Below are 19,428 nucleotides of genomic sequence, written 5' to 3'. Positions count from 1 at the left end.
CGTACTAACATGGCTGTTTCAGCATGGGTCGATATCTGCTACCTCAGAACCGCTTGTACTATTGGTCTGTAAATGTAATCTACATCTACATCTACATCCATATTCCGCAAGCCACCTGACGGTGTGTGGCGGAGGGTACTTTGAGTACCTCTTTCGGTTCTCCCTTCTATTCTAGTCTCGTATTGTTCGTGGAAAGAAAGATTGTCGGTGTGCCTCTGTGAGGGCTCTAATCTCTCTAATCTCTCATGGTCTCTTCGCGATTTATACGTAGGAGGGAGCAATATACTGCTTGACTCCTCGGTGAAGGTTTGTTCTCGAAATTTCAACACAGGCCCGTACCGAGTTACTAAATGATCCTATAACGAAGCGTGCTGCTCTCTGTTGGATCTTCTCTATCTCTTCTATCAACCCTATCTGGTACGGGTCCCACACTGGTGAGCAATATTCAAGCAGTGGGCGAACAAGTGTACTGTAACCTACTTCCTTTGTTTTCGGATTGCATTTCCTTAGGATTCTTCCAATGAATCTCAGTCTGGCATCTGCTTTACCGGCGATCAACTTTATATGATCATTCCATTTTAAATCACTCCTAATGCCGACTCCCAGATAATTTATGGAATTAACTGCTTCCAGTTGCTGACCTGCTATATTGTAGCTAAATGATAAAGGATCTTTCTTTCTATGTATTCGCAGCACATTACACTTGTCTACATTGAGGTTCAATTGCCATACCCTGCACCATACGACCGAGCGAGGTGGCGCAGTGGTTAGCACACTGGACTCGCATTCGGGAGGACGACGGTTCAATCCCGTCTCCACCCATCCTGATTTAGGTTTCCCGCGATTTCCCTAAATCGTTTCAGGCAAATGCCGGGATGGTTCCTTTGAAAGGGCACGGCCGATATCCTTCCCCATCCTTCCCTAACCCGAGCTTGCGCTCCGTCTCTAATGACCTCGTTGTCGACGGGACGTTAAACAACACTAACCTAACCTAACCTGCACCATGCGTCAATTCGTTGCAGATCCTCCTGCATTTCAATACAATTTTCCATTGTTAGAACGTCTCGATATACTACAGTATCATCCGCAAAAAGCCTCAGTAATCATTTCATGTACTCCATATGCACTCTCGCAAAAACAAATCTTCAGTGAATTGGAAACCACTAAAATGGTGTATTAATTGTATTTTTCCGCCAGTAGATATTTATGGTCGCGAATGGCAACAGAAAATCCTTATGGTACTGAACTTGTAGGTCACTAAAATATGCTATTTAATTCCTTACTTAACTCAGAATTTTATGGAAAAACCGGCCAGATGGGCCTGTTTGCATGGGAATTACCATCAGGGGGTTATTCGCTCGACCACTTCAGCGACAGTTAGAAGGAGTCATGTTTGGACCACAGTGTAATGTCATCCAAGCAAGATAAACGAACCGATAGTATCAGATTACTGAACTAGTTGGTGTGGAGCTAGTAACATCATTTAAATATCGTTTCCAGGGGTTATACTACACAGTGATACGAAACAGGGCGAGCACGTGTGTTTATGATAAGGAAGGCGAATGGAAGAGTTAGATTTGATCGGAGGGTTCTGGGAAGTCGCATTCAGAATCTTACCTGTTCCAGTGTACGAGTCTATAATTTTGCGGTCCTGTCAAGGGGACTCCAGATAAGCTACTGAAGAAATTCCAAAGATATCTGCTACTGTACCAAAATTCTACTGTCCTTCAATGTGTATCTCTCGTAGAGTGTTGTGAGAATAAGACTGGGCGCATGGAGCCTGACAGATGGTCATTTTTCTCTCGCTACCTAAGCGAATGAAACAGGACAGCGAGTTGCTGATATTACGACAAGGTAAGCCCGTCAAGCACTTTACATTGGCTTGGACGGTTTATACATATAGATGCAGAAATACACGCTACTAAAACGTGTAATGCCTAACAAAACATATGTAACGAATATTATATGATGCACTGCCGAAAGTAATTCGCAAAAGATTCAATACTGTTACGTTATTCCAGCCTCTGCTTTGATTTAGTCTCATATCCAGTGGAAAGGGGTGGGGACGGAAGTGTTTGGCAGACTGGCGATAAACTACGAAGAACATATTTCAATGAGTTCTATATTTTCATAAATACTGACCGCATACAGATACTTGGGAATACAGATAAAACAGTTTTAGATCAACAGTCACAGCCCTCATAATGCTGTCCCTTAAGGATGAAATATTCATACTTGGAAACGAAAAGGGCATTTCCTCTTGATAGTGTAAAATTCAGGGTTAGTCAGAAAGAAAGTTAAATGTTTTGACACATGATAGTATTAGTGATTCTGAACAAAAAACTTTTATTTGAACATATGTGTTGTTCTTAACTGTTTCCGAGGAAGCTAATGAAAACTTTTGGGAACAGGACAAATGCAAGTGATAGTACATAACACATTTTGATTTACTATTTTGTTTAACTGTGTACACTTCATCACAAAACATGCTCTTGTAGAAAGCTCTGTGTTGTTAATCTAAGCTTATTCGCACGGTCCTCTACTTGACCACATGCATGTAAAATACGAGCAAGAAGTATCTCCTTTGTGTCCAATTTGCGCTTGTAGCTTCGCTCTAAGGCAGCTCCACAAACAGTAATCTAATGGAGTAAGATGAGTGCTGGTGAAGGACATGCGACTTATGTCCACGATTTTCAAACAGATATATGTGATGTAAGGATGAGGGCGTACGTTCATTTGAATTTTTTTTTCAGAACCATCAATACTGTCATTCCTCAAAGCATGTACCTTTCCTCCTGATTCATACTGTATTGAAACTGACTAAAGCCCCTTTCAGGTCGTCCAACAGAGCTGCCTAGCAATACTCCCAGCACTGTTATGTATGTGCAACACATACACCATCTGCTCAAACGTCTCCGGGCACCCCTATGTGATGCGGAATTGACCACCAGATGTCAAGAGAGGGGGATCCACGCGTGTAAGAGGAGGAGGGTACTATGGTGTTGTGAGCGGAAAAGCAGAAGAAGTCGGCCATTACAGCTCTGTGACTTCGAAACGGGAATAGTCGTCGGGTGTAACCCGAGTAGGAAATTCTTCAGGAACATTTCAGCCCTTCTAAAGCTGCCCAAATCGACTGTTCGTGATATGGTTGTGAAGTGTAAACGTGAAGGAACAAATTTAGCTAAACTAAGACCAGGAAGACGTAACGTAGTGACGGACAGGGTCCGTCGAGCAATGCGGTGGATAGCTGTAAAAAAACCGCAAAAAATCAATGGAAGAAGTCACTTGTGAATTCCGAACAGCCACAGCAGTTCACCGAACAGCTCCTCGTAACCTACACATTTCTGTAGGCAATGATAAGCGAGGCTTGAGGTGGTATAAAGAGCGAGTGATGTGGAGTGATGAATCACTCTATAGCCTGTGACAATCCAGTGGAGCGGATTACGTTTGACGATTGCCTGCAGAGTGTTACTTGCAATGATGTTAGCTGTCAGCAGTGAAATACAGAGGAGGTGGTGGTGTTATGATACGAGGGTGTTTTACGTGGTAAGCGTATGGTTCCCTTAATGTGCTCAATAAAACGCTAAATGCGGAAGGATATTAATACATTTTATAGTGATATAAAGATATAAAAAAATACGTAAATTAGTATATTATAAATTAAATTATATATAAAATTATGTGATATAAAATGATCAGTTATCACAGAATGGGCATATGATTAGTGAAACTGAACAGTTCAAATTTCAAGGTGTTCAGGTAGATAGTATACTGTCGTGGAAAGCCCACCTTCAGGATCTTGTTCAAAGACTTAATGCTGCGCCGCACGGGATTAGCCAAGCGGTGCCGGCACGGTAGCTCAGCGTGTTCGGTCAGAGGGTTAACAGCCCTCTGTAGTAAAAAAACTGAGTTAATGGATCAACAACAAACAAAAACAGATGTCTTACGACGTCCGCCTCGAGCAGATGTAACGAACGAAAGCGAGCAAATTGAGATATATATATATAAAAGATGGATAGATCGTCTGCCATGTAAGCAGGAGATCCCAGGTTCCAGTCTCGGTCGGGGCACACATTAAAAAAAAAAAAAAAAAAAAAAAAAAAGCGGTCTAAGGCGCTGCAGTCATGGACTGTGCGGCTGGTCCCGGCGGAGGTTCGAGTCCTCCCTCGGGCATGGGTGTGTGTGTTTGTCCTTAGGATAATTTAGGTTAAGTAGTGGGTTAGATTAGGGACTGATGACCTTAGCAGTTAAGTCCCATAAGATTTCACACACATTTGAACATTTTTGAACTTAATGCTGCCATTTTTACTATGCGGGCGGTGTCTGAAGTAAGTGATCGTTCGACACGAAAATTAGTCTGCTTTGCCTATTTTCATACGTTTATGTCGTATGGTTCTATATTTTGGGATAGCTCTTCCCATTCTAAAAGGATATTTTTGGCTCAGAAACAGTCGGTTCGGCAATAAGTGGTGTAAGTTCGCGAACCCCTTGTCGACCCCTATTCACTAGTCTCAGTATTTTGACATTGGTCTCTCAATATATATATATTCTTTACTGTCGTTTCTTGTTAACGATATCAGCCTATTCCCAAGAATAAACAGCTTTCACAGTTAACACTCGGCAGAAATCCAACCTGCATTTGGATCAGACTTTCTTACCTCTTGTGCAGAAAGGTGTGCAGTGTATTGCTACATCCATTTTCAGTAAGCTACGACAAGAATTCAAAAAGCTTAGCAGTAATCCACGCGGTTTCAAATCGAAACTGAAAAGTTTCCTATTGACTCACTCCTTCTCTTCTGCTGAGAAGTTCCTCGAAAAATTAAGCTGATTCTTATGTTATGTTGTTGATTGCGTTTACTTAAACTTATAGCTTGACTTTTGTTGGGTTCATAAACATTTTATTTTTATCTGTTATAATTTTTATGTTGTACTGACGCGTTCCATGACCTTGGAGATTCGCTCCTTAATTTGGTCCTAACGAACTCGACGTGTAAATAAATAAACAAATAAAAAGTCCCGAAATGTTGACTGCTTGTATGGACATTACAATGCATTCTTTCGTACAGCAGCATCGGTGAGGCAATGGTTTGTGGACAGAAACATTACTGAAATGGACTAACCTGCCGAAAGTCCCGACCTGAACTTAAAGGAACACCTTCGGGATGAGTTATAACGTCGAATTCGCTCAAGACTCAAGCGTCCAACATCATTAGCTTTCGACTCTGGCAGAAGACTGGCACGCCATTCCTCCACAAGCATTCCGAGACCTCACTGCAATTGTCCCTAGCAGAGTCCTAGTCGTCAGAAAGGCGAAGGGTGGAAACAACCCATAGTAATGTGATTCTTCAATTTCTCCAGTCGTATTTTATGATGAAATGAATCTCAGGTGAACAGGCTGGTATGAGTGTGGATAGGACACAATATTTCGGCAATCGACCACGTTGCCATCATCAGGTGCGCTGATGTACATTAGTGCACCTGACGATGGCAACGTGGTCGATTGCCGAAATATTGTGTCCTATCCACACTTATACCAGTCTGTTCACCCGAGATTTATTTCGTCAATCCATAGTAACGTCTATTAATAGGTGTTCGGATACTTTTGATCAGATAGCGCGAAGCATTCTCCTGCTACTACGCATCTGAACGTCTGTCGTTATTAATGCACTAGTGAGTAGAGGGGTCGTTGCAGCTAGTCAGCCGCGGTGATCCCGTGATATTCAAATGCGGTAATCTATACAAACCAATAGTTTTGAGAACGGCGTCTACAAGTGGGCAGCTGCTTCCCGCTTCAGGAACCGGCGCCGTTGTTACCCCCTAGTCACGACGCAATAAATATCCACCGGGGATTGAAGACGCAGCACGAGTCGCTTCCTTCGTGATGTTGGAGTGTTGCGTAAGGTGACAGCCTCACGACTTGAGCTGCGCAAGTGCACGACCCAACCTGTTCCTCTCGACCCACTTCCTTCCCAGTAGAAACTGAAAGTGCGTTTCGGGATGCGCAGTCATCCCAATGTCATTAAAGGCTCAATCGTCTTTTGTGAGCACGCTACTGTTTGCGCTACACGCAATGAATTCAAAATACTTTTAGTAGCTCAGTGAGACTGTTAATAGGCAGTGAAGCTTATTATAGAAAGACAGTACACTGAGAGGGATTTTCAATTTTTAAACACTCACATAAAAAATGTACAGTAGTTATTAGGGGAGAGTGTTGTGTCTTGGAACACTTCTCAGATTTTCGCCTCTAGTCAGCTCTGTAATAGAGATTTAATACAATTTTAGATTCCATTTTTAAAAGGTTGAATTCAATTTATGGGTGATGCAATCTTTTTCTGAAATTACAAAAATGACTCCGGAAAAGTAAGGTTTTTGCAAAAACGAAGAAACGGTTCCAAGGTACAAACATTGTCACTTACCTAGAAACAAATATTCTGCTCAAATTAGACGTGTAACATCGAGAAAACCTTGTCAAAACTATATTTAATGGTCTCTCTGTTATGTTATTGGTCTCCTATACATCACCAATCGGTAAGTGAAATCAAATAAAGAAGAACTATTATTATAAATTAGTTAGAATTAAAAAAATTGAAATAAAAGCTATTGGCAAAGAATAAAATTCAATTTTCACGAAGGGGAAAACTGTTAAGAAATAAAAGCAGTTCATATCAAACATAACGTGTTGTGTGGCAGGAGACCTTCCGTTTCAAGGCAGAAGATAGCGCATGACAGAGGAAGTTGGGTTTAACCGTCCACACGTTATGTACCAAGTTGTAAAAATTTACAGAATTTTACTTACCATAAAATGTTCTAACTGAAGAATTAACAATATTCTCCAAACAGCTTTAATGTATTATACACCACTTACGTATGTAAAACTCGTAATATTTCAAAATGCTGCACCAAACACTTGTCTCTCAACAACAAAAACAGTAGAAAATGCCACAAACTGCTTAATAGCGATCTCTAGTGAGTGTTTCTTCATATGATTTTAAAGTAGCTCACTAGAATATAAGGCCAAACAAGAACCATCATGTTGTACTAGGTACACTGTCCTCCATGTACAAAACTCTCCGCTACAGGATAGTTGCTGCCCTTACCACAACAAAACTAAGAACAGTGCACATAACTACTTCAAACGCGAGATGACTTTCATTTAAGCTTGATATGAAAAAGGAAGGGGTTGTATTAGTAGGTACTTTTTGTTGATGAACGTGGGATCTAATTTTCTTTCTTTCGCATTTCACTTATCTTGTGCTGTAGAATTGTGAACGATTCTGACGTTACTTAAAAGTTTGGAAAAATGACAAACAGAAGAATATAAAAATTCGCTGTGTTGTTTGTGCATGGTATCCGCGACAAGCAGAATGGGTCCTTAACATCGGTTAGACGTCTAGCTCTCACTTAAGAGGCTCTTTGACAGGGAAGGACCACCGATCCCTGGAGTAGTGGAAATGAGTTTCACAAGTATGTTTCGTTGTAATGATTTTGAGTGGCTGCAACGCATCTACGGAGGACTTAGCTAGCGAAACGTTTGGGACACAAAGAGTAGAACTAACCGGTGATATTGAACGTTACAGGTTTACTTGACCCACGGAAGAGCGACACTGAGAGGCCTCTGCCAAACAAATTGTGAATTATAGAGTAATCTCGTAGAAGTAGATGGATCCGCTATAGCGTACTTATAAAGTTAAATGAAACGGTATCAAATGAGGAATCTAGGTATATACTACACCCCCCTACGTGCCATGAACGCAAAGTTTGTCTTACTATACCGCTCACAGAGGCATGTAAACAATCTTTCTTCTCGTGCTCCATATGCCTACGGAATGGTAATATGGGAAGTACTCTCTGCCATGCACTTCGCAATGGTCTGCAGAGTATGGATGTAGACGTAGACGTGCGTCCCGACCTTGAGGGCTGCAAGTTAGTGGAAAATCCTTATCAAGTGAGAACAACTGCAAAGAAGCTCAAATATGATCTGCACGATTGCTAGCATAAATTAATTTTTTCGGTGACAGTGCATCACACAGATGGTCAGAGGATACTAAATGAAGCAATATATAGTGAATCGTTCTTTCCGACCTGGATTAGAAAATACAACGTGAGAACTAATGGCTGATCTGGTCCTAGCTAACTTGCAACGTTTTAAGTTGTATGAATTTATACTATTTGCAGTGTCACTGTTTACTACGCAGAGTAAACAGTATCAGAATCAGAATTTAAGAGAGATTTGGAAGACTTACGATCAAATAAGGCAGAAGGGATGGATAACATTCCACCAGAATTTCTAAAACCATGGGGGAAAGTCGTAACAAAACTACTATTCACGTTGGTGTGTAGAATGTATGAGTCTGGCGAAATAACATCTGATTTTCTGGAAATAATCATCCACACAATTCCGAAGACTGCAAGAGCTTACAAGTGCGAAAATTATCGCACATTCAGCTTGACAGATCATGCACCCAAGTTGCTTACAAGAATAATACACAGAACAATGGAAAAGAAAATTGAGGATGTGTTAGATGACGATCAGCTTGGCTTAAGAAAAGATAAAGGTACCAGAGGGACAGTTCTGACGTTACGGTTGATAATGGAAGCAAGACTAAAGAAAAATGAAGACACGTTCATAGGATTTGTCGACCTGGAAAAAGCGTCCGACAATATGAAATGGTGCAATATATTCGAAATTCTGAGAAAAATAGGGGTAAGCTATAGGGAGAGACGGTTAATACGCAACACGTAAAAGAGCCAAGAGGGAAAGAGTGAACGACCAAAAACGAAGTGATCTGATTAAAAAGTGTGTAAGATAGGGATGTAGCCTTTCACCCCTACTGTTCAGTCTGTACATAGGAGAAGAAATCATGGATTTAAAACAAAGATCGAGAAGTAGAATTAAAAGTCAAGGTGAAATGGCATTAATTATACAATTCGCTGATGACATTGCTATCCTGAGTGAAAGTGAAGAAGAATTACATGATCTGATGAATGGAATGAACAGTCTGAGTGTAGAATACGTGTTGAGAGGCAATCAAAGAAAGATGAAGGTAATGAGAAGTAGCAGAAATGAGAACAGCGAGAAACGTAACATCAGGATTGATGATCACGAAGTTAATGAAGTTAAATAATTCTGCTACCTAAACAGCAAAATAACAAGTGGCGGGCGGAGCAAGGAGGATATCAAAAGCAGATTAGCACTGGCAAAGAGGTCATTCCTAGCCATGAGAAGTCTACTAGTATCAAACATATGCCTTAATTTGAGGAAGAAACTACTGAGAATTTACGTTTGGAGCACAGCATCGTACGATAGTGCAACATAGACTGTGCAGAAACCGAAACAAAAGAGAATCGAAACATTTCAGATGTGGCGCTACAGACGAATGTTGAAAATTAGGTGGACTGATGAGGTAAGGAATGAGGAGGTTCTGCGCAGAATCCGAGAGGAAAGGAATATGTGGAAAATACTGACAAGGAGAAGGGAGAGGATGATATGGCATCTGTTAAGACATCAGGAAACGACTTCCATGGTACTAGAGGGAGCTGTAGAGGGCAAAAACTGTAGAGGAAGACAGAGTGGGATTGATCGAGCAAATAACTGAGGACGAAGGTTGCAATTGCTACTCTGAGATGAAGAGGTTGTCACAGGAGAGAAATTCGTGGCGGGTGACATCAAAGAAGTCACAAGATCGATGACTCAAAAAAAATGTAGTGTCCTTCAGACATGTGTACGCACGCATGCCTGTCTGAAGGACATTGCGTAGCAGACCGTTAAACACAGAAACTGCAAATAGTATTTACATGCTGGCAAAGGCCGTGACTATAACAAGGAAGTCTCTTCGTGTGCAGGAATCACAGCAATTGCGCGAGTGCAGGACGTTGACACAGGGTGACATATGGAGGTTTCGATCGGTCGTAGAAGCGTTCCTGGATACCGCAGGTGGTCCGGTATAAATTTTCAGATGTCGCCAATAATTCTCACAGCTGGAGTCTCATCGTATTCGCTATTGGGAACACATTTCTTTTGGATGAATGTGGATGCGTCTTTACGTGAGCCGCGCACTAACAACGACTGCTCGGAACCGTTATATTGAAATTAAAAGTCACCACCTTGCGCCATGTCGTACTTCGGCTACCGGATGGTAATTCTGCAATGCTTTAAAGATGAGGTGTTAGGGAGGGAGGCCAGACTGTTAAACGATTAATTCATCGTAATATAATAACAGGGAACAAACAATACACTACCTGCACGGAGAATTGATTCCCTGTCATCTAAGTTCGTAGACGTGTAAGTTAATCACTAGAGCACTGCTCCGATTAATGATGGTGTTAATGTTCAGATGTGTGTGAAATCTTATGGGACTTAACTGCTAAGGTCATCAGTCCCTAAGCTTACACACTACTTAACCTAAATTGTCCTAAGGACAAACACACACATCCATGCCCGAGGGAGAACTCGACCCTCCGCCGGGACCAGCCGCACAGTCAACGATGGTGAAACGCGTCGCTTACATACATGAGATAGATATAAGTTGTTAAGTTTCGGACGTCCTATGCAACGTAAAGTCATTTATTTTTGTGTCTCTTGGTGAGTAATGGAACCTACGTAAAGACTTCTGGCCGTGATTGTTTTGAAAATTAAAACGTAGTGACCTCAGGCCAGTCACGCAGACTACTATTGAACGTCCTTCTCTTAGAATAATATGATGACCTCTTACAAAAGTGTGAGTATTTATTGGTATTGTGTAGATGAATGGTGAGAGTCGGTTATATGTATGGAATAATGCTGATTACGGATTTAAAGAGAAGAAACACCTGTGGTCTTCAGTCTCGTATTCACCCTGGAAGACAGAATATGTTTACCCCACGTGTCTGCGTCTAAAGTAAATCCCTTGAGCGTGTGTGACAACATCTACATCTACATCTACATCTACATTTATACTCCGCAAGCCACCCAACGGTGTGTGGCGGAGGGCACTTTACGTGCCACTGTCATTACCTCCCTTTCCTGTTCCAGTCGCGTATGGTTCGCGGGAAGAACGACTGTCTGAAAGCCTCTGTGCGCGCTCTAATCTCTCTAATTTTACATTCGTGATCTCCTCGGGAGGTATAAGTAGGGGGAAGCAATATATTCGATACCTCATCCAGAAACGCACCCTCTCGAAACCTGGACAGCAAGCTACACCGCGATGCAGAGCGCCTCTCTTGCAGAGTCCGCCACTTGAGTTTGTTAAACATCTCCGTAACGCTATCACGGTTAACAAATAACCCTGTGACGAAACGCGCCGCTCTTCTTTGAATCTTCTCTATCTCCTCCGTCAACCCGATCTGGTACGGATCCCACACTGATGAGCAATACTCAAGTATAGGTCGAACGAGTGTTTTGTAAGCCACCTCCTTTGTTGATGGACTACATTTTCTAAGGACTCTCCCAATGAATCTCAACCTGGTACCCGCCTTACCAACAATTAATTTTATATGATCATTCCACTTCAAATCGTTCCGCACGCATACTCCCAGATATTTTACAGAAGTAACTGCTACCAGTGTTTGTTCCGCTATCATATAATCATACAATAAAGGATCCTTCTTTCTATGTATTCGCAATACATTACATTTGTCTATGTTAAGGGTCAGTTGCCACTCCCTGCACCAAGTGCCTATCCGCTGCAGATCTTCCTGCATTTCGCTACAATTTTCTAATGCTGCAACTTCTCTGTATACTACAGCATCATCCGCGAAAAGCCGCATGGAACTTCCGACACTATCTACTAGGTCATTTATATATATTGTGAAAAGCAATGGCCCCATAACACTCCCCTGTGGCACACCAGAGGTTACTTTAACGTCTGTAGACGTCTCTCCGTTGATAACAACATGCTGTGTTCTGTTTGCTAAAAACTCTTCAATCCAGCCACACAGCTGGTCTGATATTCCGTAGGCTCTTACTTTGTTTATCAGGCGACAGTGCGGAACTGTATCGAACGCCTTCCGGAAGTCAAGAAAAATAGCATCTACCTGGGAGCCTGTATCTAATATTTTCTGGGTCTCATGAACAAATAAAGCGAGTTGGGTCTCACACGATCGCTGTTTCCGGAATCCATGTTGATTCCTACATAGTAGATTCTGAGTTTCCAAGAACGACATGATATTCGAGCAAAAAACATGTTCTAAAATTCTACAACAGATCGACGTCAGAGATATAGGTCTATAGTTTTGCGCATCTGCTCGACGACCCTTCTTGAAGACTGGGACTACCTGTGCTCTTTTCCAATCATTTGGAACCTTCCGTGCCTCTAGAGACTTGCGGTACACGGCTGTTAGAAGGGGGGCAAGTTCTTTCGCGTACTCTGTGTAGAATCGAATTGGTATCCCGTCAGGTCCAGTGGACTTTCCTCTGTTGAGTGATTCCAGTTGCTTTTCTATTCCTTGGACACTTATTTCGATGTCAGCCATTTTTTCGTTTGTGCGAGGATTTAGAGAAGGAACTGCAGTGCGGTCTTCCTCTGTGAAACAGCTTTGGAAAAAGGTGTTTAGTATTTCAGCTTTACGCTTGTCATCCTCTGTTTCAATGCCATCATCATCCCGGAGTGTCTGGATATGCTGTTTCGAGCCACTTACTGATTTAACGTAAGACCAGAACTTCCTAGGATTTTCTGTCAAGTCGGTACATAGAATTTTACTTTCGAATTCACTGAACGCTTCACGCATAGCCCTCCTTACGCTAACTTTGACATCGTTTAGCTTCTGTTTGTCTGAGAGGTTTTGGCTGCGTTTAAACTTGCAGTGAAGCTCTCTTTGCTTTCGCAGTAGTTTCCTAACTTTGTTGTTGTACCACGGTGGGTTTTTCCCATCCCTCACAGTTTTACTCGGCACGTACCTGTCTAAAACGCATTTTACGATTGCCTTGAACTTTTTCCATAAACACTCAACATTGTCAGTGTCGGAACAGAAATTTTCGTTTTGATCTGTTAGGTATTCTGAAATCTGCCTTCTATTACTCTTGCTAAACAGATAAACCTTCCGCCCTTTTTTTATATTCCTATTAACTTCCAAATTCAGGGATGCTACAACGGCCTTATGATCACTGATTCCCTGTTCTGCACTTACAGAGTCGAAAAGTTCGGGTCTGTTTGTTACCAGTAGGTCCAAGATGTTATCTCCACGAGTCGGTTCTCTGTTTAATTGCTCGAGGTAATTTTCGGATAGTGCACTCAGTATAATGTCACTCGATGCTCTGTCCCTACCACCCGTCCTAAACATCTGAATGTCCCAGTCTATATCTGGTAAATTGAAATCTCCACCTAAGACTATAACATGCTGAGAAAATTTATGTGAAATATATTCCAAATTTTCTCTCAGTTGTTCTGCCACTAATGCTGCTGAGTCGGGGGGTCGGTAAAAGGAGCCAATTATTAACCTAGCTCGGTTGTTGAGTGTAACCTCCACCCATAATAATTCACAGGAACTATCCACTTCTACTTCACTACAGGATAAACTACTACTAACAGCGACGAACACTCCACCACCGGTGGCATGCAATCTATCCTTTCTAAACACCGTCTGTACGTTTGTAAAAATTTCGGCAGAATTTATCTCTGGCTTCAGCCAGCTTTCTGTACCTATAAAGATTTCAGCTTCGGTGCTTTCTATCAGCGCTTGAAGTTCCGGTACTTTACCAACGCAGCTTCGACAGTTTACAATTACAATACCGATTGCTGCTTGGTCCCCACATGTCCTGACTTTGCCCCGCACCCGTTGAGGCTGTTGCCCTTTCTGTACTTGCCCGAGGCCATCTAACCTAAAAAACCGCCCAGCCCACGCCACACAACCTCTGCTACCCGTGTAGCCGCTTGTTGCGTGTAGTGGACTCCTGACCTATCCAGCGGAACCCGAAACCCCACCACCCTATGGCGCAAGTCGAGGAATCTGCAGCCCACAAGGTCGCAGAACCGTCTCAGCCTCTGATTCAGACCCTCCACTCGGCTCTGTACCAAAGGTCCGCAGTCAGTCCTGTCGACGATGCTGCAGATGGTGAGCTCTGCTTTCATCCCGCTAGCGAGACTGGCAGTCTTCACCAAATCAGATAGCCGCCGGAAGCCAGAGAGGATTTCCTCCGATCCATAGCGACACACATCATTGGTGCCGACATGAGCGACCACCTGCAGATGGGTGCACCCTGTACCCTTCATGGCATCCGGAAGGACCCTTTCCACATCTGGAATGACTCCCCCCGGTATGCACACGGAGTGCACTTTGGTCTTCTTCCCCTCCCTTGCTGCCATATCCCTAAGGGGCCCCATTACGCGCCTGACATTGGAGCTCCCAACTACCAGTAAGCCCACCCTCTGCGACCGCCCGGATCTTGCAGACTGAGGGGCAAACTCTGGAACAGGACAGGCAGCCATGTCAGGCCGAAGATCAGTATCAGCCTGAGACAGAGCCTGAAACCGGTTCGTCAGACAAACTGGAGAGGCCTTCCGTTCAGCCCTCCGGAATGTCTTTCGCCCCCTGCCACACCTTGAGACGACCTCCCACTCTACCACAGGTGAGGGATCAGCCTCAATGTGGGCAGTATCCCGGGCAACCACAGTTGTAGCCCGATCGGGGGATGCGTGGGACGAGCTGGCCGTCCCCGACAAACCCCCATCCGGACCCCCACGGTAATGCCCATTGGCAACAGCCTCAGGCTGTGTGACCGAAGCCAACACTGCCTGAAGCTGGGAGCGAAGGGATGCCAACTCAGCCTGCATCCGAACACAGCAGTTGCAGTCCCTATCCATGCTAAAAACGTTTTCTACATCTTTGCATAGAGTGTATCTGAGGCGGGGCGTGGAAACCAGCCCGGTATTTATCTACTTGGATGTGGGAAACCGCCTCAGTACCACGTCCAGGCAAGCCGGCTTAACAGCCCCCGTCGCTAATCCGCGAGGAGGATTCGATTCGGGTCAGAGTCGGCTCCCCGTATCCCGAAAGAGGCGCGTTAACGTGCTGAACTAACCAGACGGGTGTTTGTATGGAATGGAACGTAGGGAGGTGGTAGAAACTGGTGCCGGCACATACCCTAATCCTATCGAATCAGCGGTATTAACGTCTCCTTCCCGATCTCGATATCAACAGTGTGACATGCTCTCACCACGTAAGAGTCCGCCCCCGGTAGCTGAGTGGGCAGCGCGACAGAATAGCAATCCTAAGGGCTCGGTTTCGATTCCCGGCTGGGTAAATTTCTCGAAACTGTTTTGGCTGCCCTATAGTCCATCTTTTTCTGAATAACAGTGGCTTGAAGGCAGTTTATTACCTAAAATTAACTCCGCCCCTGGTAGTTGAGTGGTCAGCGTGACGGAATGTCATACCTAACGGCCCGGGTTCGATTCCCGGCTGGATCGGAGATTTTCTCCGCTCAGGGACTGGGTGTTGTGTTGTCCTAATCATTATCATTTCATCCCCGTCGACGCGCAAGTCGCTGAAGTGGCGTCAAATCGAAAGACTTGCACCCGGCGAACGGTCTCCCCGACGGGAGGTCCTAGTCACACACGACCACGTAAGAAACTCCGGAGAGGTTTGCAGTTCAAGCCAGCACAGTAGCGCACAGTTCAGTGATCAGAAGTTGAGCGCCATCAGATCTAATTTGTCCGATGACCGAGTATCGGCTACGAAGATTTCTTCCACTCCGAGTATTCAAACTAGCTAGGTCTCTTTGGTTCTGTTCAAGCGGTTTTTACGTGCTAGACAACAAAACATCACGTTTCTTATTCGTCGGTGCAGAGACTACTCTTGTTACAAAAGACACAATCGTAGTTTGAGAATACCAAGAGTCAGTGTCAAGTTAACTACCAGATTCTTTTAATGATTAACAAACCAAATAATTGCCGACTCACAATGGCTCCTGAACGTTAAGGCAGTAATGGATGGCTACATTTGTTTTACAGAATTTATCAACATAATGTCTATATTTTGCAGTTACAGTTAACCTGCAACTCATAGATTATTACCTGACCGTCAGACCACTTGAGACTACGACCTGCCCGCTTGCCTCAATGTTGGAGCCATGATTTCGTGTAACGGTCACTTATTATTTCCGCTCGTAAGTATGACGATGAAATAAACGTCTGAAGTCACTTGTCTTTGTTAATTTACATCTAATGTCATTGCACAGAAGCTGTAACAGCAGAAGTTTTGCATAGTTATAGGAATGAGGTGGTATAAAATAGCAATGTAATGATTTGTCGTTAGTTTTGCATTGTCTAAACATTATGTCCTTTCAAAATTGTAAACCCTTTGAAGGTAAGTGCAAAAGAATTTCATCGTAATTCCTCAGGGATGAGAAAGTAACTTTTTTAGCGATGTACATTTTTATAATCGACTTTGTATTAAAATCCGAATACATGTATCTAATTCTGACTAATACCTGTTCCGGTGAAAAAAAAAACAGATAAATTTCAGTTTGGGGAAGTAGCCACGTTACTTTTACGTTCTGCATTCGAGACTATGAAAGTTACAAAATCCAGACGCAGGACAACTGAAGGATAACAGGTGGACATTGTCTTCAGTTGACTCTGTCCTGGTTGTTGCTTTACTGAAAAACCTCTATACGTTATGGCCAATGTTTAAATATGATGCTTTTTTTTAACAGAGCCATCAGTTTTAAAGAGTATTGTAATTACAGTGTAATCAAGTGTCGAAATTTTCTTTACATTCATTCAGCACGTCTTGACAATTAAATCTACCTAGTTCAAACTTTGTATTGAAATTTCAGTCCCGACGTATCATCTTCAAAACTCGATAAATGATGCAAATACATTGAGTTCAGGATAGCAGATACCGACAGTTGCGCAATTCAAACAAATGCTTATTATACTATCGATGTGCGTACGTGCGATACATATCGTCTGTTCTAATGTTTCTCATCTGTTACAGTTACAGTTAACTCCAGTGAAGGTTAGGGTGATAATAGCAATCAGCTAGAGATTGTTATTTAGACGATAACGATGCGAATTTTGTGTGGTGATCAAGGAATAATGTGTTTTGTAAGGTTACGTTGGCTTGGGAAGACACATGATCGTTATCAGCCGAGAGCAAGGCGTGAATCGTAATCCACATGAGCGTGTAAACCAAACAATTGTCTGGAAATCATCTCACAGTGATTAAACCATATGGTAAACTAGAAAACTATTCTGGCAAGAAATTTAAGAAAACGAGCGACATGTATTTTTAAGCAGTCATAATTTCGTAAGATAAAGTAAGCAGTTCTCTTGCATGTAACTGTACTGAAGTTTCTATGAGTTTCAAACTATTTTGTCAGCTATGTTCATTTACATTTGGCGCAATGAGTTTTCTGGCTAAATGGTTGCACTTGATTCTACAATGTTCATCTCCACAGATGTTTCGACACGCCCCATATTAACGAGAATCTCGCTGCAACGCGAACAGTTCAAGTTGTTTAATATACAGTAGATATGATTGCGTTAAAGCACATGATAGCTGGGCCATTCTGAACACAAATTACGGAGGGGCCTATGACGTTGTAAACCACATTTCGACTGGCCATAGTTGTTTGTATTCTTCAAAAGCAGACTCGTTAGGTAGTGCAACCGATCATTGCTAATTATCTCTAATAATCTGTCCTCGGTATATCGTGTTCTCAGATTTACGTCGTAAGAACATCGCTAAAGAAGTACAAGATGGATTGGTGATCACACAGTTCTTTTCATTACAAGTAACATATGAGACAGTGTGTGGCACTGAGTTATGGTTCTCGACGGCAACACCGCGAAAATCTCCATCATTCTCGAGTCGCAGAAGAGATGGCCCGTGAGGAAGTTTAAAATATGTCTTCCGTAACCAGAACTGGCTGCACATGTAGAAGAGGCAGCTGCTTGCCGTACGTCGCCGTCATCGTCGTAATCGCTGCCTAGGCAATTCATTATATCACGAGTAGTGTCACTTGTAACCGAAGTAGCGGCGAGCCTCTGTGTTAGCATACATACGTTACCTTGTGGTTACTGCAAAACGAACATATGACGGAATGAACTCAAAGGATCGATTCAATGATATCCCATCCACGAGAATATGGAACTTAATGACACCTACAACCCCTACACATCAACGGAGTTAGCTCATCCTCACTATTTACATCTCAGAGTGATATGCGGTAATATTGTGTTAGTCAACATTGTGATAAATTAGTAGAGCGCGAAAGGAACACATCACATCATCATCTGGACCCAAGGTGGACGGAGAAATCTACAGTTCGCCTAGAGCTGCGTGTCATCAGCGAGAATGATTCAACGAGACACCTGAGACTGTTTAAAAAAAATTGGTCTGAATTTGTGTCCCATTTCCTACAAACTACATAACCTTAAATGAATCATGACCTTCATTAACGCCATTTCGTGACACTTGGCGCAGTTTATTCCGAGCAGCAGTTTCATTTTTAAAGTAGGTTTGAGTTATAATGCGCTGAAAATAAGAGTCAATAAAGCTTACGTACACGTGGAATACAGTTTGTGTGTGTGTGTCTATATTTACTGGACGTTTCGTTACAAATTGTGGTAAGCGGTAAATATTAAGCGAGATAGGAATATCGACTAATATCTAAGGACAGGGTGTGGAAAATGTGGAGATTTTGTATACTCAGTAAACATGTTTTCACATAGTAACGACCGGGCGAGGTGGCGCAGTGGTTAGACACTGGACTCGCATTCGGGAGGACGACGGTTCAATCCCGCGTCCGGCCATCCTGATTTAGGTTTTCCGTGATTTCTCTAAATCGCTCCAGGCAAATGCCGGGATGGTTCCTTTCAAAGGGCACGGCCGACTTCCTTCCCCGTCCTTCCCTAATCTGATGAGACCTATGACCTCGCTGTCTGGTCTCCTTCCCCAGAAACAACCAACCAACCACATAGTAACGAGCTCATGAGATTCATCAAGCCAGCATTTAAATGTTGAGGCACCGTATTTTTAACACGTATCACAAACCGATCATCACTACATACACGTATCAAGAATAAAAGTGAACGGTATTAAATTAGATATCAGCAAAAGAACGGCTGAAAGTAAAGTTGGGACCACGAGAAGGCCCCAAAATTTATGATAAAGTGAGCAAAATTGGCTCCGCTAAGCAGTGTCGACACGAGAGCAGAAGGTTTGGGTCACCTGGATGGTGGCGGCGGTGGCGGCTGCGACGACCAGGAGTAGGAGCGCGGGCCGCATGCTGCAGGTGAGTGTCGGCGGGGCGCGCCGCACGCCGGTTAAATCAACTCGGCCCCACTTTCTCCGCTCCGCCGCTGCCTCCAGCTTTGCTCCTGCGGCCTACATGACGAAACGCGCCCCTGGCTGCAGCCTTCCGGGAGCTGTGGAGCTGCTGAGTGCCTCCAGCAGGCCACTGGTCACTTAGGGTGGACAGCACCTCCTGCCCAGTCGCCACGCACTTGG

The 19,428-nt window shown here is 43.3% G+C and overlaps 1 protein-coding gene across 1 annotated transcript in view; it reads right to left on the bottom strand.

Moving 5' to 3' along the window:
* Positions 1-19,208, bottom strand: part of LOC126183440 (uncharacterized) — a 79,996-nt gene extending 60,788 nt beyond the window's left edge. Inside the window, exon 1 of the mRNA XM_049925427.1 lies at positions 19,150-19,208. Within this exon, the coding sequence (XP_049781384.1) occupies positions 19,150-19,206 (57 nt within the window). The 5' untranslated portion in view covers positions 19,207-19,208. The remainder of the gene's footprint in view (positions 1-19,149) is intronic.
* Between the last annotated feature and the right edge of the window lie 220 nt (positions 19,209-19,428).

Source organism: Schistocerca cancellata, chromosome 4 (genome assembly GCF_023864275.1).
Source record: "Schistocerca cancellata isolate TAMUIC-IGC-003103 chromosome 4, iqSchCanc2.1, whole genome shotgun sequence".
Classification (NCBI taxonomy): Eukaryota; Metazoa; Arthropoda; class Insecta; order Orthoptera; family Acrididae; genus Schistocerca; species Schistocerca cancellata.
The sequence above is the reverse complement of the archived record's forward strand: the minus strand, read 5'-3'. Positions and strand labels throughout refer to the sequence as shown.